The sequence below is a fragment of the Serinus canaria genome, chromosome 1 (genome assembly GCF_022539315.1).
Source record: "Serinus canaria isolate serCan28SL12 chromosome 1, serCan2020, whole genome shotgun sequence".
Lineage (NCBI taxonomy): Eukaryota > Metazoa > Chordata > Aves > Passeriformes > Fringillidae > Serinus > Serinus canaria.
In genome coordinates this window covers 89,125,101-89,152,919 of record NC_066313.1, presented here as the reverse complement: position 1 = coordinate 89,152,919, position 27,819 = coordinate 89,125,101, and the positions used below count along the sequence as shown (strand labels likewise).

The 27,819-nt window shown below is 36.1% G+C and overlaps 1 protein-coding gene across 5 annotated transcripts in view; it reads left to right on the top strand.

Annotated features, from left to right (window-relative positions):
• Window positions 1-27,819, top strand: part of ATP11A (ATPase phospholipid transporting 11A) — a 117,936-nt gene that overhangs the window by 52,019 nt on the left and 38,098 nt on the right. For all 5 annotated transcript variants that reach the window (XM_030234154.2, XM_018908982.3, XM_050970137.1 and 2 more), the window contains exons 2-10: window positions 5,216-5,338; window positions 16,228-16,317; window positions 17,440-17,520; window positions 19,008-19,115; window positions 21,923-22,051; window positions 22,557-22,660; window positions 25,221-25,271; window positions 26,723-26,787; window positions 27,171-27,252. In XM_030234154.2, the coding sequence (XP_030090014.1) occupies window positions 5,216-5,338; window positions 16,228-16,317; window positions 17,440-17,520; window positions 19,008-19,115; window positions 21,923-22,051; window positions 22,557-22,660; window positions 25,221-25,271; window positions 26,723-26,787; window positions 27,171-27,252 (833 nt within the window). The remainder of the gene's footprint in view (window positions 1-5,215; window positions 5,339-16,227; window positions 16,318-17,439; window positions 17,521-19,007; window positions 19,116-21,922; window positions 22,052-22,556; window positions 22,661-25,220; window positions 25,272-26,722; window positions 26,788-27,170; window positions 27,253-27,819) is intronic.

The window sequence follows — 27,819 nt, the reverse complement described above, 5'->3', positions numbered from 1 at the left end:
GCTGTGCACAAAATGTAAAGCTTAAGTGCTCTTTCTATAGGTGAGTTAACCTATCATTTGAAATCTAACTAAGAGCCTTTAAATAGATGAGAATTTCACACTTTATCTCCGCAAATACGTATATATTAGATTTTTTTTTTTGTAGAAGTAGACTATTTAAAAGCTTAATCTATTTTACTGGTTGGCAACTTTAGGAAATGTAGATTATTTAAAAATTATTTCTTTAGATGGATTTTTGTTATCTATAATTGAAATATACCCTTAAAAGGATGGGATTTGTGAAAGAGGACATAAAAATCTGTACTCTGTGCCATTGTTTGTGAAGGGAGATGGCCACACTATTCCTACAGAATGGTGTCAAGTGTAAAACAGCGCTAAAAGACTGTAAAAGGTACTCAGAGTATTTGACAGGGACAAAGATGAGATTATATGATCTCATTGCTTGGTAAATACTGCAGGATAAGGATAGTTTCCTTACAGTATTAGAAGGGGAAGCAACTTTTTTTTTCTCTTCACTTTAGTGAATTACAGCTTTGAGATAATGAATTTTTTTCTCTTCACTGAATGAAAAATTGGAAACTGAGAGCCTTTAGTGCAGAGCTGTTGTAATGCGTGAATGAATGTTTTTTCACACTGTGCACTATTAGTTCTTCCTGTAGATTCTGAGTGATAATGGCTTGTCAGTATCTGTTATCCTAAAACTCCAAAGTGGTTGAGCAGCTGTGTGTGTAATGTGCAGTTTTAACAGTGATGCTAATTGCTAAATTGACATCAAATATTCGTGATTCTGTAAAACACCAGGCTGTTAGGAAAGCCTGCCTCAATTGGTGTTAAGTACTTCTGTGTGGAGGAAAGGAGTCACAGCCTGGATGACCAAGGCTGTAGCTGATGCTGAGAATTTGTTGCTGTCAAATCTGTGGTTAGAGTGCACTGTCTCTTTTAATCAAAAAACATTTAGAGAAAAGTTGGAGAGGCTACTGTTCATTGAAATGTACTTTGAGCTTGGCCAAGGCAGATTGATTGAGTTTTCAGCTGTACTTAGTGCATATTAACTTATTTGAGTAGTGTTTGCATTTATATTATTTGGAGAGAAAATAAAATATTGAAGATTGTTGCTAGTAATTATGCCTGAGTTAATAGTTCAAGTGGAGAGTCAGGAGGTGTCATTCAGTGTTTCCACTGATTTCAAAATCATATGTTAAATCTCTTTACTAAAAATATGGGGAAAGGCTTGGAATCTTTCCAAGTCAGTTACTTTTCCAGCAACTACCCACTAGCATCTTCCTATCATCTTTTTGCTGTCACCCATTGACTACCAAGTCCCTTGTCTTTTCAGGCAATACATTTGTTTAAATTAAATCTAGATAAAAATTACTGGAGTAGCATGAAAGTGAATCTCAAGCTAGTTTAAGTTTGATTTTTTTTAAATCAGAAAATACTTAAACTCTTAATGTAAAATCCTGTTAACTGTTTCTGTCTCTGTGCCTTAGTCTTTTGCTGGTCTTTGCTTTCATGGTTGCTGACACTGCTTGAAAGAGTAAAAGCTATGTAACATTTCATTGATGTGCTAATAAAAGTAGGTCTCAGTACATTGAGCTTTACACTATAAATAGCAGATAATGCTAAGGTATATTTATGGTTTCTTGGACATATTCTTAATGGGCTTAAGCAGTGGAACTTTAAAAAAAGTTAATGTAGTTTGTTGTTCTGGCAGTGGCATCAGACTGCTTTTTTCAGTGACTCTGGTGACATTCCTTAAGTTGTAATACCAGAACACTAAAAGAACTGTCAGATCAGGGTCTGTAAGTTGTAATACCAGAACACTAAAAGAACTGTCAGATCAGGGTGTTTGGCTTTGAAGGATGGCATTACAGGACATTCAGTTGCTGTAGTTTCATTTCTCTATGTGACCCACGTCCTGGCTTCAAGTGCTGTTTTTCTAAAAGTATCTTTTTCTGCTTCACACAAGTCTTGCCATATTGAGCAATGCATCTGACTTTGTGTATTGTAGTTCTGCTTCACTGGCAAAGAGAGCCTTACTCTCCCATGCATAGTTTTTTACACTTGTACTGGGAGTGGTTTTGGAGGTTTGAAGTTGTTGAATTAGGTTGGTAAAGTGCATTTATTTTCTATAACCTATTAACATAGTGAAAAAGAAAAAATGTGCTGTGTTAGCAGATAGTTTAAGTTAGATATGGTTTTATACATTTGTGGTAAATTTATCAATCTGTGATAAAACCAGATGAAATTAAGCTAATAAAAGCGATTGTCTTTATTTTATATTGTTGCTTAAAGTAATGCTTTGCTTTAGGGACACAAATTCCAGAGTGGTTGGCTTACTTAGTTTTGACACAGTACTCCAGGGTTATCAGACCTGTAAATGGCAGTAGGGTGCTGTTTAGAGCTCTGTCTTCTCAGGTTCATAGGTAATTTTGGAGGCCTGTTTTAACTGAGTCATGAAGAGTCAATGGATGCAGTGAAACTTTAAAAAGTGCCTTTTTGAGCTAAGAGTGTTGTCATGCTGTTTGGGTTGGTTCATAGTAATTGAGAGAAATTGTCGAGCTGGACCTCTGTAGAGGAAAGTAGAAGCTGAGGGATGTCTTCTTTGTTTTCAAAGTTCATGTGGTGTTCCCATTAGGTGTTTAGGTAATCATCTCTGAACTTAGGCACTTCATTTATCAGGAGTGATCTTTGTGCTGCATTTATGTCTAGAATGTCCTTTCTAATGAAAAATTAAAAAATGTTGTACAATTTGATGTATTTTGCAGGAATATCTCACTGTATTTCTAGGAGTATTAAGTGACGCAAGTGTCAGTAGATAATTTGTCTGCATCGTACATTTAGTGCACTGACAAGATAAAAAAAGTACTGTGTACTGATAAAATGGTAAAGAAACTATGTTTTGTTATTGCCATAGAAGTAAGGTGGAATATAGAAACATTGCCATGCTTTACTTCTTTCCAGAATGTTTTGGTTTGCACAAAGAATGTTATCTGGCCTTCAGGAGTGGGCCGAATGACACTTGACTTTTTGACAAGTCCACTTGGTGCTAAGGGAGAAGTTGTCTGACTGGAAAATCAATGCAATTTTTATACCGACCCACGTCCTAGTTTCAAGCCTGTGCTAGCTGTGGCATGGGAGAAATGTGTGTGCGCTCCCATTGAGCCAGGGGCAGTTACAGGACTTAGCATAAGTCCTGACTGGGCTGTTGGTATATCTTATGAGGGGCTGTCATTTTTACTTCCTTTGGGAACAGCTTCATATAATGTATTTGAGTGACTCTTTCAAGTTACTGGAAGTTGAATAACACATAAGAAAGGCACGCGGTTTGCTTTTGGCTTTAATTTTATGCCTGTTATTGAAATTTTGTCCTTTGGTGTCTTCTGAACATAATGCCTTCATTTTTCTGTCATGTGTAAGAATCAAGTAATGATTTTTGGGTCCTTTGTGTCTGCTTCTGGTATCTACTTCTGGGATGGCAGAAGATGCTTTTCTTTAATCTTTCTACTTCACTTTACATTTTACTTGATGACTTCTACTCAGCTATTTTGTGGTTAATAGTCTGTGTCCAATAGGTTTTCTTTTTATATTTTTGGTGTTCTCTCCAACCTCAAGAATGTCATGCACATCACAGAGATAATTGTTTTATTAGCTTAACTGCTCTGAATCTGCAGGGTATTGCAAGATTTTATATGTCTGTTCCCAGTAAATTATGTAGAAAGTGATCTTCAGCTCTGTTGCACTTAAGGGCAGTGGAAAAACCACAGATGTGAATTGATGAAGAAAATGTTAGGGTGAATGCTTTTTAAGTTCGAGAACTAAATTTTGTTTTAAGCTTAATAGCCAAGTGTGTACTAGTAAAGTAAATGGACCTATAACTATTGACATTAAGACTAGCTAGAAAAGAAGGAACCACGTCTGTGTGACTAAACTCTGTCGAGAACTGCACAGGTACATCCAGCTGCTGTGGGGAATGGTGCCTTGGCTGTGTAAACTAACAAAGTCACACTATTTGTTTGGGGTTAGTTTGCTCAGGGTCAAACTAACCCCGAACAAATGGGGTTTTAGAGGTGAACTGTCAGTTCACCTCTAAAGGCAGACAGGTTCACCTCTAGAGGCAGACAAGCACCCGTGCCCAGGAGCACTTCCAGGACGTATTTAATGTACTAAATACCATGTAGCTGTTGAGGATGCTGTAAAGAAGCTTCTGTCTAATATGCTTAATGAAAGAATGTGTAAATGCATCAGTGCAACATAAAGCAGAGGTTTTGAGTTTAACTTATGACGTATTTAAATTACTCCAGATTTGACCATATGATGATGTTAAAGTTGCTGATGCCTGGGCTTCTCCAAGTGTTAGAAATGTATTCTGTGCTTCAGAAATGTTTTTCATAAGGTAGGTGTGAATTAGACTGTTGACTAAGGGATGGTCATTTTATATCTATGTCCCCCCAAAAAAATTTATTTATAAATTTTAAAAATTGGTTGTTTTGGTTTTGTGTAAGTAATTTTTTTACAGTGGTTTGTACTTTTTTTAACAGTTAATAGAACACGGAAGTAGTAATTTTGGGGAAGCCATAGGTGTGGTGGAGTTTGTGAATGTGAAAATTTGGCACACCTGCTTTTTTTTCCTACAGCTTTCATAGAAGAGGAAGTGCTCTGAATTGACAAGCTGAGGTCTTTTCCTGGCAAACTAAGAATGTCTAAGCTTGTTTATGTGTGGAGAAATGATTACTACTAGTATTTCAGGAAAAAAGTTTCATTTTGCTGCAAATGAAATTCTTAGTTATGGCTGGCTGGTCTCAAAAAATGTGAACAATTTGTCATATATTAAAATATTTTGATTAGCACAGATTTTCATTAGTGGTGAAAAGAGTAATAAACATAAATACTAAATACCTAATTTGACTGAGGGTCTTAAAAAATTCACCCTTTTTTCATTTATAAACAAAAAAGTCAGAACAGTGATTTTCATGGATGCTCTTTCGTTACGTTGTGGGAAAGCGAAGCGCAGTTAAGGCAGAGTTTTGACATTTGTCTTGGCTTTAGGTGTTTTGATGATCTTGAGCTGATACAGAAAAGTATGAGGGGTCATTTGCTGCCGGCTGTGTATGTGTAGAGGGTCAGGCATGTGATTAGTTAATTCAGTGTGTGACTCAGTGTTCCTGCAGTAACATGAGTGAACTGACACAGTAACTCTTTTTTTCTCCCCTAGTGTGCTGGAGAAGAGAATTGGGTGGACAGTCGGACTATTTATGTTGGGCATCGTGAGCCGCCTCCAGGCGCGGAAGCATACATTCCACAGAGATTTCCGGATAATAGAATAGTCTCATCAAAGGTACCTATATTTTCTTTCATTCATTTAGATAAGTCAGCTGAAGTTCTCTTTAATTTTTTAAAGATTTTTCCTAGGCTTCCTGTATATTTTTCCTTTCCACAACCAGCAAAGGTAAAATGAAGATATCTCAGATATATTTTGGAGAAACTAACTGCTCATTTGTCTCCAAAGTGAATATAAATAGAATAATTTCTCCCATGTTTACTGTAGTACCTAGTATAGTACAGTCTTTGAGTAATAATGAGCTTTTCAATAAAGAAAAAACAAATTTTCATTTGAGGCAATCCTGGAGTAAACAAAATCTTCCTAAAGAAAGACTGCATCCTTTGTACTTGAAAGCAGTACCTCAAAGTGCTAGAAATAATTCAATTTGATGAGCACTTAGATTCATCATACTCTCTCTACCCTAAGTGTCATTCCCTTCAAAAGCCCCTACTGCTCCTGAGGGATTTTGTCAACAGTCTTTATTCTCATGAAAGTGCATGATAGTAAAGTCTTGGCAGTGTAATACATTTGTCCTGTTTAGAAATCTTCTAGTTGTCCCTTACCTCGATTAGTAAGTTTTAACTTCCATAAGCTCCAGCAGCTTTTTGTGAGCAGTTGGGATGTTGGTGCTTTCCAGCTGGCATTCTTTAGCCAAAGGTTTTTACTGCAGTGGCATAGAAATTTGAATGCTTGCAGGTGATGTATGGCTAACAACTCAAGAACTCCCAAGTTTGCAATATATTTAGATTTTAATCTTCATGAGCTCACACTTTCAGCTAATACAAAATAATCAATTCAAAATTATATCTCCTTTACTGAGAAATTTTTTTGGAATAGTGTCTCAAATCCTCAGCCATTTTAAGAACCTTGGTAGCATTGTGATCTCTAGGAGCTGAGTGATTATCCTTGTGGACCTGAACACTTGCCAGCCATTAGCATAATGAAAGCCAGACTTTTCACAAATGGTGTGGCAGTTCTTATGTGAGATTTTCTATTTGCTACTTTCTTACAATACTTCTTTCAAAGAAAGTGGACTAAGCAGCAGTGTAGTATTTAGGCATCTTTAATTAGATGGAATGCTTGAATGGTAAGGCAGATGAAGTACAGTCAGACTGGTACAGTGGGAAATCCTGTGCTCTACACATTGGTTTGTATTGTCTTTTGAATTATGGAAGAGTAAACACACTTAATGCAATTTTTGTACTCCTGTGACTTTTTTTTTTTTAATCTCATTTGAGATGTAAGTAAATAAAGCCATTGAAGTTGTTGCTGATAGTTGTATTGAAATAACAACATCCTGTTCAACTGTGTTTTGACATATTAAGTTAGTGGAAGTCACAAGTTGCTTTGCTTTGCAGAGTGAGATTTTTTAAAGTATGACTTAAACACGCATTGAGCTAAGGAATCCTTGCCAGCAATCAGTAAACATATATGACTTCAACCAATTCAGGGCAGAGACTTTAGTATATATTTATTTGAATATAAAGCATATTCAGTTAAATATTTTAAATGTTAAACTATTTAGCTGTGAACTGTATCTGTAAATAGCCTTTCATAAACAAAAAGTATTAGTAGAAATCCATTTTATATATACAAGAGGTTTCTCAATGTTTCTGTTTATTGATTTAAACTTATTCATTTAAAAAATAAAATGTAGGTTGTCTTTGTGGAAATGCGGTGGTGATATTTCAGGAGGGAAGAGAATTCATGTAAATGCTTTATAATATTGAAGAGTTCCTCAGACTGCTGAAAGTTGTTGCTTGTATATGAGAACTTCCTGTGCTGTCCCTTTCAAGTGAACTCTATTATTCCCACGCTTCATCCCAGACAAACTGAATAAGGCACTGTTGTGACTTGACTAGCATTCATTCTGGTTCTGTGAGCTGCTTTCTCTTCCCCTTTCACCTGTCCTTATCCCTTGCTTATGAACCCTCAGAGGGGGCACCCGTTACAGTGTAGGGAACGCAGACATTACATTCCTACTAAATGCTCAAATGTGCAAAATTAAGATGGCAAATCCATAATTTTAAAGGTACATGCTCACCAGCACACTGTATAATGTTACCTCAGCTGTGAAGGTAACTTCCTTCATCTTTCATCAGCAAGACACAGTAACTTTCAGCTGGGCTTTTATAGGTGTTTAGTGCTTATGTAAGAAGGTCTGTGATTGCTCTTCAAGGATGAGAAACTCGAAACTTCCAAGTACAGACTTTACCAATTTAAAACAAACCGAGTTTCTAAAAAGGATAGTTGAAAAGCATGAGAAAATGGCATCAATTTGTCTGTCTGTATGCTGCTTTACTAAAAATGTCATGTCATAATGCCCTGAAAAAGACATCACCTTCCAGTAATGTGAACCTTGGAACTTTACTGGTCCTTCCAAAGGTACACTTAGCTATGCTTCACCAGAGGCTTCCTGGTGTCAGCAAGGTAATATTTTGATTCAAGTGCAGAGGGATAGTTCGTGTACATTGCAGTGTTGCTGTGGAATGTGGTTGATGCTCTGCCTAATGATGCATTCCTGATCGTGAAAAATGATGCAGGGACAGACCTTGGCTAGACAAAAGTGTTCTATTGGCTTGAAGTGTTAATTCAGTTATGATATTAACAATGTATTGCAAAAGGTGTATGTTGAAGTAGTCAAAGACAAAAACTCATGTCTTTTGGATTGTGCATGCAGTTCCTTTTACCTTCTACAGACAGTGACCTTTATAGCATGTATCCTTTTGTTGATTTAACTTTTAGCTGCTTCAGCTGCCTTGGGTGTTGGCCTTTGAAGTGGCTGTTATGTGCCCTTGATTGAATTTGTCACATGACAGTGCTTCATCGTGGAAAAATATCAGCTAGTAGAAGAATTCCAATGTTTCAAGTGTAGAAGAAAGAAAGTAATTGAATTGGCAGGGACATGACTTGCCTTTTTCAGAAAAAAAATTATTCACATTTTGATACTATTTACTTTTTGGTGGAACTTACAAATTCAAAGGAAACTAAGTCAAAATAGGCAGCCATAGCAGCTACCAAAACTTTGCGAGAAACAACCTCTTTTTCTTCAGAAACAGGATTGTACTTTTTGAAAAAAAACTGATAAATTATAAAATAACTTTTTAGTACAAAACTTCCTTAAGGTTCAGGCTTCATGTTATTGTGCTGGGAATATGACTGTGTATTTAGTAGTCTTTAATGAGTTTCTCCTCTGTGAATTCCTTCAGTATCTTTTAAGCCCATGTAAATAAATTCTCAGAATAAAGAGCAGTTCAACTGTATAAAATGTTTACCAAAAGAAACTATGAGCCTTCCTTCTAGAAATTCCTGCTAATTTGAGTTAGTTATTGTCTAATTCAAGATTTTGGAATACAGTTATCCCCTGTTTATAATCTTGGTCCTGTTGGTGGTCTTCCACCAAATTCCCTTTCCAGGAGGAATAGCCCTGAGCCAGTTTAGTAATTGTTTATGTAAAAGCTACTCCATGCCTCTGCTCAGGTTTGGTCTGCCCCTTTTCCCAAACCAGTGGAATCATGCACAGATCATTCAGTATATAGCAAACCATGGATTTATGTAGTGTCATGATGATGTTTTTAGCTTGTTATTAATTTAATATTTTTCAATTTCCAAATTCCCTTTTCCTGAAGTTAATCCAATACTTATATACAATTGCTATGCTTCAAGGAGCTCATTTGTTGACAAAGTGGGGAGCTGCACTTCTTGTTCTACTGGAATCAATGAATCAAATACTGATTGGATGTGTAAATTTCTCTTGAACAGAGGGAAAAATTGTACTGAAAATAACATCTTTTTTGAGACAACAACATGGAGTTCATAGGAACATTTTTAATTAGAGTTGCTTATGGCTTTTGGAAAAAAAAAAAAAAGACCAAACCAAAAGCCCATAAAGAAAGAACCACAAGAAAGCCAAAAATTCCTGGATAGGAGCTGCTTGTTTAATGAGAGCTAAGAGAGTTTCCTGTGTGTCAGAGACACCTGGCAAAATTTCAAAATCCATGAACTTCAGGCAGGAGAACAGATTTTCCCCCCCACCGTATCACCCACAGAGGAAGTTGGGTAAAGTAGACTTAGAGAGGCTTTTACTCTTCATTTCAGTCTGTGGATAATCAGACTGAATATTTTGCCTCGGTGGTCATGTCCAGCTGCAAACTTTTACTGTCATAATTTAATAATGAGAAATTTTACAGCTACAGAGCCCACTTATGCCTGGGTCATCAGCATAGCTGGAGACAGCAGGACTTATGCTCCTGGAAGATGATACTGAAGAGTAGTGGGATGTGACTCTTTCATGAAATGCAAGATTGACTCTACAGTGGATGCAGAATTATTACTTGAAGAATTTGCCCTGAAGAGATGTCACTGTAATTAAATTATACATGAAATTACCAAGTGCTCATTTGTGCTGTAGCTTTATTTCCTGTTCTTCCTTATAAAAAAGCAATCAGTTGAACTCAGGTGGGAGAACTGGACCACTGTTATTTCCTACTTTGTAATGCTATATGCTGTATTCATGGATCAGAAGTGATACTGGTTTTGCTGCACAAATAATGCAGTCTTCAGTTGTCTGTTTCTTGAGGTCTTTTCATTAAATACTGATTGAAACATTGGTTTCTGTGACAGTGTCCTGAGACAATATTGCTGTGTGTTTGGAATCTTATACATGGCAAGGCAAAACTTAGCTACCTTCAGTGCCAGTCTGATTGAGACGACTGACAATTAGTTCCAGTAACTATTAGTTTAATCAAGTTAAGTAATTCTGACATGTTTCAGCAGATGCTGTTGAAATATTCCGTTCTTTCAGCAGAAATTCATGCCCTTGTGCTGTTTCCCTGCAGCACTTGCACATACAAACATACAAAGACTGGGTCTGCTCTGATTTCTCATTTTATTGCCACATTTAGAAGAAATATTAATACTTGCTGAAGCTTAAGGAAATACTAAACCACCTCTATCTAGAGCCACTTGGAACCTAGCAGAAACCTAGGCTGTCCCACACTTTCCAAGGTACTGCTTCACAACTGGAAGCCTTTGGCCTCTCTAGGGCCATGACATAGCAGTTTCAAGATGAGGAGTACAAACACAGCCCTGAGCAATGATATTTGAAAGCCAGAAGAGTGTCCAAAGCCCCCAGTGGAAAGAGGCATGGTCATGTGTTTGTGAAGCCAATAAATGATTGTGTAGCAGCATGCCCTGGGGGGGCAGAGAGGGTGGGTAGACAGAGATGTGTATGGGACAGGGACTTAAGCAGTGAGCATTGTGTGTGCCTTTTACTGCTCTGCTCTGAATGCAGCTGGAGCGCAGAGCTTTCCATTTTGCCTGAGTAATCCCCTGTGTCCCAACCACTCTGGGGGAAGCAGGAGGTCAGATCCCATGCTGCAAGGGCTGGAGGGTCAGGTGTGCCCTGAGCAGGGCAGGAGCTGTTAGAGATGAGAAGAATAAATGGACTTGGCTGGCAGTAAAGCTTAAATGCCTGTGAATCAATTGGACTCTCAAAGGGGCCAGCTGAGGGATTTCAATACCTGAGCTGAGGGGAGTGGATGCGTGTGCACTTCTTCCAGGCACAATAATACAATTTCCTTCTGGGAGTAACTGTCAGTGTCTAGAGAGAGCAAGAAAGAGCTCTTCTTTGCTTTTGATCTGCTCTGATCCTGCTCAGCATGGGATTTCCAGGTCAGAGGCTCTTTGCAACCTCCCTTGTGTTCCCAGGAGAAGCCATTTACCCTTCCCATGGCTCAGTCCAGGGTTATTAGCAATATTTTATCTTCTGCTCTGGTACTGCCCCTAACAGAGCTTTATAAGTTTCTGTAGCAGTGTGGAGTGTTCATGTAGTGAAAGAGAAGCAGAAGAAGAAAGGAAAAGAACAGATCCAAACCTAATGCCGGGGAGGACAGGTGTAGTTTTTCTCTCTTTACAAGTGGGAAAGTGAAGCTTCCTTGCTCTCAGATGCTCTTTCTTCTGTTTTCCTAGTATTCTCTGTGACTTCTGTCTTCAGTCATCCTTGCTGTAAGGTTTTGGTTTTGTTTTTTTTTAATTATAATTACATAATTACGGATTCTGGAGGATTTCTTAGTCAGAGGAGTTCCTGAAGTAAATAGCCTCTATTTGATAAGACTGGGAGTTGCTGAACAGAGACTACTAAAGATAGACTTGTTTGTAATAGAAATGCTGTTTTATCAGCAACTGGTTATACGGGACCCTATGCCAAAATATGTGTCTTGGTTCATCAAGTGTGCCATTTGATGTAACTTCCCCAAATCTGTTTCATTTTCACACTTTCTCTGAATGTACTGGTGGTTGTTACTCACTTGTAAAAGCCCCGCATGAGCTTTCACTGATCCTTGTGTTGTGAATGACCTTGTGGTGTGGAGAAACCAGAGTCCCTCCCTCAGCGGAATGATAAACACTGTGCAGATGGTGCTTATGTTAATACTTCTGTTAATATATTGTTGTGTCTTTCTGCATTCATTCCAAATTGTCATAAATATGGCACAACACTTTTCAAAATATTCCAGTTCTGTTGAGTAGCATATAAGCACAGAAGTCTGATTTTTTTTTTATTTGCTTTGAGTCAAAGTCTTCACATTAACTTAATACATTAAAGAACATAGCTGAGTTCTGCTATAAACTTCCTGTATGTTTATAAGCAAGTCACTTGAGTTAGACAACACATGCTCAACTCACTTCTTATGATTTCAGATAATTACTGATTTCCTGGGTTTTTTAATACCCTTTGCAATAGTTTTCTGTACTAGTTCTCTATAGAGATAGACAAATCATGTTTAAAAAAAAGCAATATTTTTGTAACTAAAATTAACTTTAAAGAAACTGTGAAACTTTTGATCAGACGTTTTTCAGCTATTCTGTTGAAGAGGCTTACCTATACATGTATAATATATGTAATATTTATGTCATTTTAGTAACATAATATTTTGTAAGGTGGTGTTATATGTAAAGTGTTACGTTTAGTACCTAAAATGAGACTACAAAAAACCTGGAGAGGGACTTTTTACAAGGGTGTTAAGTGAAAGGACTGGGGAGAAGGGCTTGAAGCTTAATAGAGGGTTGGGTTAGATTTACCTTGAGGATGGTGTGGCATGGATGGAACAGATTATCCAGAGAAGTTGTAGATGCTGTATGTCTGGAAGCATTCAGGGTTGATTTGGATGGGGCTTGGAGCAACCTGCTCAAGTGGAACATGTCTCTGCCCATGGCAGGGAGGTTGGGGCTAGGTGCTTGAGAAGATCTTGAATGTTCTTTTCCACCAAAACTATTCCATTGTATGCACACATGCCTGCAATCTAGTTTTTAAACTGCAGCTTTAAGCATGTATTGTTTATTGTAATTGATATAAAAATGTATTCATTAAAAATACTGACGTCAGCATAGACACAAATGATTGCAAGATCAGCTTTTCTCTATACTAGTCTGATTTTATTGTCCTCAGGATGAATTTTGTTTTGTGAAAAGGATGAGAATAATCCTAGGAAAATGTCTATGAACTAGGGCTAAACCAATATAGTAGATGTTTTTATTGTAATAGTTTTAAGCATTTACAAGAAGCAGTCCAAAAGTTTGAGTGAAAATAGTGAAATCAGGGTGTGTTAGAAGAGAGGTAGTGACTATTTAAAACAAACAATCACTAAGAAACAGGTGTTGACAAAACTCAGTACAAAGTGCTTTTTCTTACAGCTTCAGCTTTTGATGTAAAGTGATTACTTAAGAAACTCTCCTTTTACTTAAGAAAATATCTGCCTCTTAGAGTGGAAAGAGAAGCTTGAAATATGAACCAAAATTCTGGCATGTGGATAGCAAATGGAAGGGTCAAAGTACAGTGTCAAGAACACTGTATTTTACATTCTGGAATTTGTGTGACTGGCCTTGGAGGTGCTGAAAACAAGATGGTATCAGTAAAGAGCAGGATGGAGCCAAGGGCATGGGTGGGAATACTGTGGACGTGCTCACAAGTGCAGAAATATACCAGCACTGCAGGTGCTACTGCAATTATAAATGGGAAGAAAATCTACTTGTTTTGACACCAGATTTATCTTAAAGACTTTTGCACAGTGCTTCAGATGCATCTGTTGGCACCATGTGTTCTTCTTTTGGCTGGATGCATAACTACTACTACTTTGTGTCTGATGTGTTACCTCCTGTCAGCAAAAAACACCTGTGTGCTCTGTCCCATGGAGCTTCGGTAGCATTTGGAAAAGATCATTTAAGCCATCTCCAACTTGAAAGCTTATCTAAATAGTGTGTCACTGTTTGGATAAATTTATTTCCTTCAAGTGAATTATAGTGGAAAAAAAAAGTAGTTAAATATACACAAACCACTTTTTAAGAGTTTACAAAGAACATGACTAGAAATTATCTGAAGAAGAGAGAGATGATAGTAGTAACTCTCAGCACAATAATCTGATGGATTTAATAGGGTCAATTTTAATGACTTTCCTTTAAAAACTTTTGTTTTGTTCCTGTCTGGCTAGGGTAGAGAAACTGCCTTGAATGCAGCAGGCGTGAGATAAATCTTGTTCTGAGTGGCAGCCCCTTGGTTGCTTCTCTGAGGAGTGATTATGTTGATTAAACATTACTTGCCCATCTGTAGATACTGCTCTGAGCTACTGATGGCTTGGGTAGGGGAAGGTCTGTCTAGACACCTTAGTGTTCTTTCTTGCCTAAACTGCAAAAATCATTACTTGTCTGTTGAAAGTGAATGGGCAGAATAAAGACATACTTTGTATGCCTGAAACCCAGAGTCGTAAAGTGCTAAAAATTTGTCAGATTGAAAATAAAGTTTTAAGAAATAGTCTGTGTTAAAGAAGCATCCATTTTAGGAAGCACTTCTCAGCCATTAAAGTGATTTGTTTCCATGTTATTCACTTTTATTCACCTAAGAGAGTTGCTGATAAAGGTGGAGCTGTGGTAGACCACAGCTTGTCAGGGAAAGGAGTGAACTAATGTTGGAATATGAGGACAGTTGGATACTAAAGGTAAAGGTGAACAACCTTTTTATGGATTGTTGATTCAATTTATTTACTTGATTCCTCAATCAGATATTTTAAATATCTAGTCCAACAGTAAAATGCTATTACCAGACATTTTGTCAAAAAGCCCTCTAGGAGATTTTAAGTGCATGTTATTACATAAGAGATTACATTTTTATTTCATGAATGGTGATTTGGGGGGCTTGTGTAAATCATTGAACTTTTAATGGTCAGAAGATCCTTTACCATGGAAAAATAGTATTTCTATCAAAAGAGCTAAACAGGGAAATGGAAACAAATGCTTTTCACTTTTCTTTCCCAGCAGGCAGAGATTCTTGAAAAAATAAATTGATAACATTAAAAAACGGAGCTAATATTTCCTGATAATGATGAAAAAATGCAATTATTGTCATTGAATACAATCCATATGGTCATCTCTCATAATAGTAGTTTTGAATGATCAGCATTGTTGGGCAAGGAAAAATAATCAAGTCTAACTCATTCTCTCTGAAAATTCCATGTAGCTGGATAATGAGTGGTGCAGACTGCATTCCTGTCTGATGAAAAGTGTTCTGATTGCAAGACTAGAACACTTGATTTTCTAGCTGTTGCATGTCTGCATGCCTGAGTTTTGGCTTGCTCACAGGTGATTTAATACCAAACTAGCTATTATGCAGGATTAAGTGGTAACTTAGGGCATATTAAGATAGATACTGAGTTTTGGCACATGACAGAAGAAGAACATTTCATTCCTATGTCTTGCACATGTTCAGGCTTTAACACCCAAGAAGTACAAAGATTGCTGTATGTAATAGGGTTTCATATCCATTTAAAGCATATTTCTCCTGGATACTTTTTGTCTCTAGATGTAATAAGAGTACTTTCCTTCTGGAGCTCTCTTTGCCTTCAGGGCCAAATTCAGAAGATGTCTAGCTCATGGAATAATTTGGTTATCAGCAAGTATAAGTGCAATCTGCCAAGAGGAGACAAGGCACATTTGTAAGAGAGCAAATAAATTAGGATAAGCTTCTTACCCCATCTCATTTGAAATGAAAGTTTTATTGGAGTTGTCATTTTATTATGTGTCAAAGGATAATTTGGATAATAAGATGATGCAGTGCTAGTTTTCTCAAGCCATTTTTCAAACCTTTTCACACAATTATAGCTGACATTTTTTTACATGTGTTCCTATAAGCAATCCTTGCAATGTTTTGCTGGAACTACAAAGTGAGCTGTGTAAAAACACTGTAGTTGAACCTGCTGCGGGGCAGGGGATGGGGACTAGATGATGATAAGGTCTTTTATCACTTTTACACAACTTTTTAAATTTGAACTTTTCACATTTTCTGTTTGCAGCTTTATGTGCTGTTTCTTGTGTCATTTTACAACATGGTAATTTGTAAGATCAGTACAGAAATATGCAGCCACTTACTCTTATTCACCACTGTAGTTTATCTTGAAGAGTATTTTTGTGTTTTGTGTCCCTGCCAAGGACAAAAGAGCTGACGGCTTTTATTTGGTTGTCTTGCTATTACTGTGTAGTTAACTCTGAGTGCCACCTATCTGGAGTCATGAACATAACATAAAAGTGAATTAAAAGTGCTCTTTGAAATTACGAAGGTGCTTTTAAAATCTATTAACAGCTTTAAATAAACCATTCCATAACTAGCTAACTCTGGACAAGTATTGTTGCTAGTTAAAAAATTATTATAGTCCCTAGTACAAAGATTATCACAGTTCAGATAAACAATACTATTCTAAGAATACATGATTGTCAATTAAGATTCAAATTCAGTAAATTATTAAACTAAGTAACAAAAACACTCCTCCTTCTTGTTTAATCTAGAAATGTGAATTATAAAATTGATTGTGAATGATATTTTCTTCACAAACGCTCATAATCTGTGCATTTGTTTTCAGTACACGTTTTGGAACTTTATACCAAAAAATTTGTTTGAGCAATTCAGAAGAATAGCTAACTTCTATTTTCTCATCATTTTCCTTGTTCAGGTAAGTCTCCCCATTTCCCGGTAAGTTCTGTGCTCTTTCTAAAATAGGAAGAAGTTGAAAAAAGTTTTAAAATTACCTGATTTTGATGACCATGGAGGTAAATGGTTGCACCTATAAAACCTTTTATACACTGATGATATGACAAAAGGGGTTTTATTTAATTTCCAGGTTGTCAGTGTGAAATTAATCTGAAGAAAATTTGACAGCCACACTAGCTGGACAGCAAGATCTATGTCTTGAAAAAATTGAAAAGAATGTTGTAATTTTTATTTTGTTATAAATATCCAGATCAGTAAAACTGTAACTATAAATTATGTTGATGACAAAGTTTTCTTTGTTCTGCAAAAATACTATATTTTATAACAAAATAATGTCTCGATCACAGTTTTCCAACTGTACTGTGACCAAAGCTTGTCAGAACTGAAATAATAGGTATTGATATGATACTTGCTTAGGGAGGTACATAAATACTTGGTTTTGAAATGAATTCCATGAGTATCTAGTGTGCTGCTGTATAGGTGTCTTAATACTCAACCTGTCACAGTATTGTGGTAAATAATAAAAATCTTACTAAGTGAAGAGCTGTATTACTTTACAGACCAGATTCTGTAGAAAAAAAGTAGTTCAGATTCTCAGCACAACTTGATTTTGTCATTTACACTGCCTCTGTGAATTTTGCATCTTTGTTTATATTTGCAGAAGCCCCAGCTCAATATTTCAGAATTTACTCTTTGTGTGCATAAGAACAGCTCTATTGTATAACATGCAAAGCCAGTGCCATGCTAATTTCTAATGGTGCTCCATAATTTTGCTTCCAAAGCTGCAGCTTTCCAGTCTAACACTTCCCTAAAGTCTTGCCAGCAAATATTTTTATGAGGCATTAACATCTGCTATTAATGTGATCCAACTACAGTATTGTATCTTCTTAGAGAATCCAGTTTTCAAATTTTTACCAGTATAGTGCACATTCTTTAAGTTTTATTGAAGTACTGTTTTTTTCCATTAAAATTCCTTGATGTCCTGTAACATATTGATGAAATTGCTTGAAAGATCTTAATTGAAAGATTGACTGCTTCCATTCACAAAAATATAATCAGAAAATACTTGTTCTTTTTATTGCAGTTAATTATTGATACACCTACTAGTCCAGTTACAAGTGGACTTCCACTTCTGTTTGTCATCACTGTCACAGCTATCAAACAGGTGAGTAATGTAGGGAGCAAAAGTAAAAGCAAAGAGAGAGTTGGGTTGGTTTGGGTTTGCTGTCCAAGCAGTGCCCCCTCCCAGCCTCTTACCCACCACACCCTGCTGGTCTGCTGTGGGCAAAGGGAAAAGAAGAGAAAGCCTTGATGCTGACACTCTTCAGTAGCAGCCAAAACACTGGCGTGTAACCAAGACTGGATTGGCCCCAAGTACAAAGCACAGCAGCACAGGACTGTTGTGAAGACAGTTAACTCCACCCCAGATGGTCCCAAACCAGAGGATAATTTCAGTTGTCCCTTAATAGATAACTTCACAGTCTTTATGCTAATGCAGACTTCATGAGTCTTCAAAGAAGCTATGGAGAGCTGTGTTTCTCTTTCTTTACAGTGGTAACTATGCATAATTGAGTATATTCTACAGTTAAGTTCAACATTTCTTGTTGAGCAAAAGTTGTGATACATACAAGAGCTAGTAATTTAGTGTGACTTTCCCTCTCTTAAGATTTTAAATGTTACTCTTTTAAGTGTTGCTGTTAGTAGTGACCTACCAAGGCCTGCGTTACGATAGGCTGGTACTGCAGTTCTGTGCATTTCCTTGATTTTTCTTCCCAACAACTTGTGTACGTTTTGGGACCTTCTTAAGGAGCTGTACCAACCCCTGGAAGTATATTACACTAAAGTTATAAAGTCTCTATACATTCTGAGATTATTCTTGAGAGCATCCAAGATAGTGATACTTTTGTTCTGCATTGAATTTTCATATGTGCTCAAGAGAGTTAGATCTAAAAATGCTATGGACTACAAGTGGTATTTTCCAGCTCTTAACCACCGATGACTTTGTCAGTCCCAATCTTTGCCACATGGCAAGACCTTTTCAATATAAAGTTGTAGATTGCCTATCCTTTAGTTTGTCTGCTTGTATAAAACACAGATTCATAGGGTAATTGAGCACTAAAAATAGGGTACTCTGCAAGGTTTCTCAAAACAAAATTGTTCGTAACTGTATATTGTATATAGGGTTAAAAGGTTTGGATTAAATATAAGGTGGTCATCAAATACGACTGCCTTTTGTCATGTCATGTCTATCATCTTACATTCTTCCCAAATATACTGCCTACACTACCACCTTCTTGATAGCTACTTTTATGAGTACTGTGCTCTTACTCGAATCAAGAGAGCATGAGCAAGAGATAATCACTTAAATACCAGAAACTGTTCTACACTTTTGAAACCCTTATTCATCCAGATGTCTTTATTGAAATACATGGTTTTGTTTGACTAATTGTAACCATGAATGCTCTTTTTTGTAGATATCCAGCACAGCTCTAGTACTGACATGGATCACAATTTAATTTGTTCTAGTGAGAATATTTTTTCCCTTACAGTAATCAAGGATAATTCTTAAAATTTTTCTTACAAGCTAGAGCTATTCTGTGTCTTTATAGCCAAGAGTGCATCACTGCATCATTCCATTTCACTCTTTTCTAGGGTTATGAAGATTGGCTGAGACATAAAGCTGACAATGCAATAAATCATTGCCCTGTTCATTTCATTCAACATGGAAAACTGGTTAGAAAGCAAAGCCGAAAACTAAGAGTAAGTAACTATTACTTAACAAGTTTTGTGAGTCAGATTTTACTTTACCCTTCTTGTACACTTCACAAATAAAACAGGTTATAGAGAAATGTACTATGATGATGCAGCATTTATTGCATTTAATGATTAGTTCTACTGTATACTAATTTTTAGTTTTATGTCCCTGAATAAAATATTTTTGTAAAATTAAACTCCTAATGAGATTAGATAAATCTCATTTATTAACATCATTCTAAAATTTTATTTTTAGATATTGCTATTGCTGGTTTTTTTATCAGGCTATGTTACTTAGCTGGAATTAACTAACTCCTTCCGTAAATGTTACTTTCGTTTTCCATTTTTAACTTAAGATTTCTGTCATGATTTATCTTTTCTCTATTTTCTGTCCACTGTGATTATCACAGAATCATGGGATGCTTTGGGATGATAGGGACCATAAAGATCACTTAGTTCTAATCCCTGTGCCATGGGCAGGGGCACCTTGCACTAGACCAGGTTGTTCAGAGCCTTATTCAACCTGGCTTTAAGCACTCTAGGATGGGGTATAATTACAATTATGCACATTAAGAATTTATTTAAGTCAGATGGTGACAGTCATTGCTATGTATAGAGATATATGCATACGTACAGACAAAACACATTCTAAATATTTTCTCAAAACCCATCAAATCACAGTCTCTCCATTGACCTTGTGAATGCTGCTACATTCCACTTTTGACATATTTTCAGAAATTAATTTTTGCTGCTTTATTTGTGTTTTTTTTTTTTTGTGACTAGATTAACCTCTTAACATTATTTTCTTTAGAATTCAGAGAATTTGATAGATATTTGTTTAGAATTTTCTTTTTTTAATATGTTTGTTTGGATGTCTTTTTCTGCTCTGCTGTTTTTGGGCATAAGTGTTTCAACAGTGTTCACAGCCTTTCTGCTGTGACCTTCCATTTGAGTGTGATAGCTTCTGCCTAGGGCTTCCTTGTAAAAAAAATTAGGACATCACATGCTTGAGAATTTCAGGTGTGTTAAACTAACCAGTTAAATATTCCAAACAAAAATAGTACTATGCAACTAGATTTTGAATTTTAGTGCTTAATATGTCACCCATATTTTCTTATTTTCTCCCCTGTTTATTGCCTTTCAGAGGGTGTATATTGAGTGACTAAATGATAGGAGAGCCGGATCTTGAAAACGCTTGGATAGAAAGGGATATCTGTGTCTATTTGTAAATGGGTGAAATTCTCAGATCTATATTACATGAGAAAGCAGACAAGGTTGTAAAAATTAGGCTCCTCTGCACCTAAAGCCTGGGGACACTTCATTAAAGAAGGGCAAAAAGGATTGCTAAAAAATGGAGTTCTTTTTCATACAATCTGAGAATGGTTGAGGTTGGCATTGACAATGCCTCTACTTTGTTTTACTGGAGGTTTTCTGGTCCAGCCCCAGCTCCAGCAGGGCCTCCAAGAGCTGTTTGCTCAGGATCCTCTCTAGACAGGTTTCTAGTTGCTCCAAGGGTGGGGACTCCACTGCCGCCCTTGGGCTGCTGTTCCAGTGTTCAGTCACCAGCGTAATGAAAACAAGGTGGACCCTCCCACCTTCCAGGTTGTGCCCACTGCCTCAGGTCCTGTCACTTTCCACCAGAAAGAACCTGTCCCTGTCCCCTTTGCATCCTTAGCTGACATACTGGCAAATACTGGAACAGCTTTTAAATTGTATTAAGATGCTATGTACTAGTACTTTTATTTGGTTTGGATTGAGGAAAATGAGAATTTCACACCTGATTGTTGCAGGTGTGCATAGAGTTTGTGTTCTCCTGTGCCATGTGTACAATCTGCAATTTTTCATGGCTATTGGTTAAGAAAAAAAAAAAGCCTTTTTCATATCTACAATTAAATAAATCTAATTTTTTATAATGATTCTAAAATTTTAGTTTCAGATGTTACTATTGCTGATTTTTATCAGACTGTTTTGCTTAACTGGAATTAAGTGACTCCTGTGAACTGCAAGGATAGTGGAATTTAGCTTTATAAGGATATAACAAGCAATGATTAAGCTGGGTCTTATTATAATAAATTATGGCTTAAAAGTATATTGAACAGATGTTGACCTACATGAAAAATTGCAAAAATTATGTATTTTTGATGGGATTTTTATTAAAACCCTGATATTCTTAGAACATTGAATATGTCTTTGCCACTTGTTTAATCTCCAGAAATGTAGAAAAATTTATTTTTCTTGAATGATTTGCATGAATATTTTGAATTTGTAATTGGTTAGCTGTTCTGTTGCAACATTCTAAGATGCTGTAAAATATTGCCTATATTTCCATGAATAAAAATTATTTTGCTCACCTTTAAACATGGATAAAAATAGGATGGACTTCTAGTCTTAAAATTCTGCTGGAAATGTATCCTGTTTTCATCAGCAGATTAAATTGCTGGCTTTTTCTGACACTTTTTCAGCTGTGTCTAAGAGCAGCTCATATCTCCTGCTGGTTTTGAAACAGTTTTGTTGTATTTAATCTTAAAACAAGGATAATATCCTCCATCTCTCAAATAATGTTGCAAAACTTAATAAGACAGTACTCGCGAGGTGGTTGTCCTGAGAGGAAAGCCAGAAACAGTAGATCTCAGTCATTCTACAAGGTATAATTCAGATTTCCAGAGATAGCTCTGTAGTTCTTTACTCTTGTGGTAAAATGGTGGTGTAAATAAAAATTGCTGAATTTTCAAAATATTTATGTTAATCTAGGAAATCTGAAATTGGGGCTGCTACATACATGTATTTAGTTTTCTTGTGTTTTTTTTCTTTAGGTTGGAGATATTGTAATGGTAAAAGAAAATGAAACATTCCCATGTGATTTAATATTCCTGTCGAGTAGTAGAGGAGATGGAACATGTTTTGTTACAACAACTAGTTTGGATGGTGAATCCAGTCAAAAAGTAATTAAATATTCTACATTTTCTAAGGCAAAGTTTGCTTTCAATTTTTGACACAGAGCACAATATGACTTCATGCTTATGTATGTAAGCAGGTACACTAATTTGTGTAATTTATGTTTCTACCATCTGACTTCATTTCTCTTAAAGTAATATTATTTTATGAAAATTTTTAAAACATTAATTTGTGATTTTGTTTGTGTCCAGTATAGGCATGCAGATTACAGTGGTAGTACACTAATGTTTATGCTTATATGCTTTCATAGTTACCTGATTTATGAATACACTGCAAGGTACTTTTGCATTACTGTATAATAATTTAAAAACAAGGTTGGAAAAGACCATGTAAGAAGATGCCCAAATAGGAGCATTTAGAGATGCTTCATATTTGAATTATGAGCTCTTACTTAAGTTAGTAAATTTCATGCTGAGCTGCAGTTTATGTACAGATTAATGTCTTGTGTATCTGTTCTTTTTTATTTTATTTCCATGTTTTTATTGATTCCAGACTTACTATGCTGTTCAAGACACAAAGGCATTTCACAATGAACAGGAAATCGATGCACTACATGCTACCATTGAATGTGAACAACCTCAGCCTGACCTTTATAAGTAAGACAATAATTTTTACCTGTTTCATTTAAGGTACCTGAGCAATAAATCATAAAAAATCATAATGAAAGGATACTGGCTGCATCTCTCTGGTTAGAGTGAGCCCCAGAGTGAGCTTTAAGTCAGGTAGGTCTTCCATTCATGCTCCTTTTGTGGAGGTAGCTCCCTAGGTGTGCTCTGGGGTAGTGATTTCCAAAGGGGATGGCACAAAGCAGTCCACTGAGGAATGTAGTGAAAATTTTAGAACTTCAGTTTCTTTTTTTTTTAATACAAAAATAAGGAAGAAGTTAAGAGTTTACTAATACTTAGTATACTTCTTGAAATTGGCACCCATACCCTCTCTGTATGTCACACACAATTTTGAGGTTCTCCAGAGGAAGAGGGTGTTCCACAATATGGAGTAGTTGCCTGTGGCACTCATTCCTTTGCTTTCAGCATATTTTGAAGTATTGTTATTTATGTGTACCCAGTTAAATGGATTTACAGATTATATTATCTAGTTTTAACTGGAATAACACTCTCAGAATGCTGAAGTGGCTTAAAAAGACTCTTGCAAAGATATTGCAGATTGAAGATAATAGTAACAGTCTAGCACAAAGGCACAGTAAGTAAATGACAAGCACTTCTAGTCATGGTACAGAACTTCATTAGTCACATTACAAAGTAAAGCCACTGTCAATCTAATCAGATCTGAAAGGATATCAGCCACAAGAAATTTAAATTGTCAAGACTATTTGAAATACAGATTTTCATTTGCTGTTGTTAACCACGAGCCTCATACAATAGGCTATGAAATACTGGCTAATGACAGCATGAAGCCATCATGATTAGGAAAACTAATACAGAACATGAAGAAAAACGTCTACAGTTGCATAAAGTCATACAATACTCAGTATTTTACAAAAAGAAGTGTACACAATTCCACTAAACCTAATGAGAAATCTTGAGAAGCCTCTTTTGAAGTTTCTTTCTTAATAGTAATACAAGTAGGCCTTATGCCATTGAGAAAACACTTGTTTTTTCCTGCCAGAGGAAAAAATAGCTGAAATAATACACAGAAAACAATATGATGTCAAGCTAAAATGCACTCTTGGCAGCAAATGCTGTTGGAAGATGCAGAAAAAACATTGCTTATTTCTGAGGTGTGAAGGCATCTCTTTTCTGTGATCTTGGTGATTAAGTAGCTGATTTAGAAATCTGCTTGAGAACAGGTTCTTCAGAGTGTCAAGTCCATCACTTGCTTGATCCTTTTTTTAAACTCTTGGCTCTCAAAGTGAATGACTGCAAGTTGAAACTCGTGCTATTATAGATGGTGAAATTCTTTGGGATAGCTGTTGAGACAAAATAATGAAAATGTTTATTGGTAGTCAGCTTGTATCTCTGCTGATTCTAACTTGAAATTTTACCTCTCAACAAAACAGTGGTGAATCTTCTTTTCCAAAGGCATGTGGTTATTTTGCATCGTGATGCATCATAACCAACTGTACATTACTGTCTTCAGATGTGGCCCTGCCATGTTGTATGTTCTCTAAGCAGACAGGTTACGACTCCTGTGAGGAGGAGGGTTTCAGGATAACAGGCCCACCAGCTCCCCACAGTTTCTCTACCACTGAGAACCCTAACATCCAGCTTAATCCTCTTTGCGTTAGGTTATCCACTTGGACAGTGGTGTTGCAAACACACTGTACTGATAATGGCTGGAATGAAGTCAGTTCCCTTCATAGCAGCCAGTGTAGTGTAGTGTTGCTGCTCTGAGACTAAAACAGTGTTAATTGCACACCGTGGTTTTAGCCATTGCTGCCAAATTTTTAGTGTCAAACTTTTTGTTCCTCATTTTGCCCCTCCGGCAAATAGGCTGGGGGTGGGCAAGAGGCTGGGGATGGACACAGCCAGGATGGCTGACATCAGTTGACCAGAGGCTCTGTGCCATATAGTGTCATGCTCAGCAATAGAACCAGGGGCAGGGGCCAGTCTTCCAAAGCAGCTGTTGCTTGGAGACTGGCTGGACATTGGCAGGCTCTTGGGAGGTGATGAGTAGTTGCCTTTGTGTCACTTGTTTTTTTCCCTTCACTTATTAAACTGACAAGATCTTACTTTTGCTCTTCCAGTTCTGTTCCCTGTCCTGCTGGGGAGGGAAGGAGTCAGAGGCTGGTGGGTGCTTAGCTGCTATCCAGGGTCAAGCCACCACATACAGATAAAATGTTCTGACAGATATTAAGAGGAAGAATTACTTACTGGCTCTATCCTTTGTATTTAATTTAGCTGTGGGGTTTAGATGTTGTAAATATATAGTAATTGCACTAACTTATCTCGTGTACTTTAGGGAATAAGACATTTTATTTCTTTTTAATAGGTCTACTTAGAAGATTTATCCCTATTTATTTGCAAAATTTATGTCAAGTTACCGTTCTCTGTATCTCTTATGTTCTTGTTTGTGTTCTGGATAATTGGAGCCTGTTCAGTTGTTGTAAAGTGTTCTCCGTGATACGTATTTTCTAGAAAATATTTCTTAAATAATCTATTTGCAGTACGTTAAACTACTTGTATATTTCCCTTTCAGATTTGTTGGTCGAATAAATGTTTACCATGATAGGAATGAGCCTATTGCAAGGTGGGGAAATCCAGAGTTTCTACACATTTAAATATTTCACAGTTCAATAAGTATCAATAATGAGAATTACCTTTGCTTCACCAACATTGTGCTGCTATGTTTTAATGACAAGATATTTTTCTCTTAGAAAATTCCAGACTGCTATTTCATAAATAATTGATATTTTATCTTCTAACCATATTGCTCTTCTTAAGTATTTTAATGTCTTTATTCAACTTCATTTTTATCTGAAATGTATTTAGTTTGTAAATGATGTTGATAGGATTTTGACAGCACTTGTACAATACTACCCCATTAGTGTGACGTCTTGGTAGTGCACTAAACAATATAAATAGTATCACTTGTGTAATTAATTTTTCTTAAATTTTGAAGGGTTTGAACATGTCAAATATTTTTTTTCTGTAATTTTACTAGGTGTGTTTTTACTTCTGTGTAAAATGTCCATAGTGCTTTGTGTTCAAGAGAGGCAACATCCATCTTGTTGAACCTGATCTTGTTCTGATTCTTGTCACAAAGAGGCAAAGCAATAGTTGAAAAAAGCTGCTTGCTGGGGTGATATCCTAGATCCCAGCATGTGGGGAGTTAGGAATTGCCTTCCTAACCTTGGTGTGTCTTTAGATATGTTACTTTCTGTCACAGTCTGCTATGGAAACTGTCGACTGATCTGGGTCATTCATGTAGCATTGTTCCTGTAGTTTCTTGAAAGTAGTTTCAAGTTTTACATCAGCATTGTGGCCCTGTTTTTTTGGAGTTTCTTTATTTTTTGGGGGAGTTTCATACCACAGTTGCACTTGGAATAACATTGGAAAACACTGAATGTACTTCTTGGTTTGTTTTTTTTATTGCCATATAGATAGAATCTGACAATTCTGCATGTGGTCTGTCTGTAGTCCTTGGCTTTGAACTCATATGATGATTAGTGTACATATCATGTTCCGAAATATTATTTAAACTTCATTGAGGTCCTTACATTAATTCTTGTCCTTTTCAATAAATTATTTTACTTATATTTATCGGCATTTTGAAAAATGTTTACAGCAAGTATCAAAAATATCTTGTATGCCATTTAAAAAAAAATGGAGGAATGTACTGTCCTTAAAAAGTTCTAACATACAGGACACTATAGTTTATATAAGCCTAAAAAATAATAAAATTAATATTTTTAAAAATAAGTACTGTACAATTAGGATGGTGAGTCTTTGTTTGGGTACCTGCCAATATATATGTGGGGTTTAGGTGCATTGGTTTAAGACTTGAATTGTGAAATTGTCATCTTAATTTTAGGCACATGTTTATCTATTTTTAATTTTCACTTAAAAATTTTAAATATGCCTTGTAATTTGTTAACATAAAAGTTTTTTAGTAAAATAAGGTTCCTGTTTTATGTGACTTCCACTAAGGTCTGGTGGTTTTCTCTAAATGTTTAAATTTTGTAATACTTCCTTTTGCAGGCCATTAGGATCTGAAAATCTGCTTCTTAGAGGAGCCACTTTAAAGAACACAGAAAAAATCTTTGGTAAATATTTCTGTTGACTATTTTAATGGACCCTGAAGTAATAAGCAAACACCAAACAAGTTTACAAGCTTATAGGTTCTCCTGAGCATATGATTTCTATTGCATCACTTGTTTTACAACTTTTTAATAATGTTTAACATTGTTACATAGAAATACTTTAGCAATTGGAAACTGTGACTGGAATGGGATGTAAATGTGCTTAAAATTTCTAAGTACCGAGATAATTAAGCCATTTCTAATTTTGGGTTGTCATCCAAATCTGTGGTTTCTTTCTTCAGAGTAAAGGATTAAAGAAATGACAGAGTATAATAATCTAATGAATTGTGCTCTTTTGAAGTTACTGCACTGTGCAATCTTTAGTAAAACAATTTGTCTAATTTCAGGTGTTGCTATCTACACTGGCATGGAAACTAAGATGGCATTAAATTACCAATCAAAATCACAGAAGCGATCTGCTGTAGAGAAGTAAAATATGTAATACTTATTTTGGGGTTTGAAAGCTGCATGTTTAAATGGTGCAAATCAGATTTTTCTTTTCTCTGAAAGTGTATGTTTCATTGATTTACATGAAAGAAAAGAGGTTGAGGGACTTAAAATTTGCTTATTTTTAACTAATTTTTTACTTAAAATGCAAGCCACATAACACCATATAAATAAGGTTCTCAATACCGAATTATTCTTGCTGGGTGTTCAAAGAATAAAGCCATTTTTATTTAATGCTTAGCTCTTTAATGTATGATTCTTTGTTGTTCTATAAGACTTTTCTTTCACTGTTTAGAGTACATTTACTGACAGTTTTTTGAGGTTGTGGTTTTTATTATCCTAGCATTCAATGCTTTTCATTGCAATTAAGTCTTGAATTCAGTAAAAATGACTTTTTTAATGCACTTCACTTTGGATCAGCTGCAGTTACAGTCTGTGCTTGTCTGTGACATGTTTTCCATGGTTTAGCTAAAATTAACAAGCTCCATACAGACATATATGATGGGAAGGTATGACAATGCTATCCTTAAGGTGTGAGCTGACATTGAT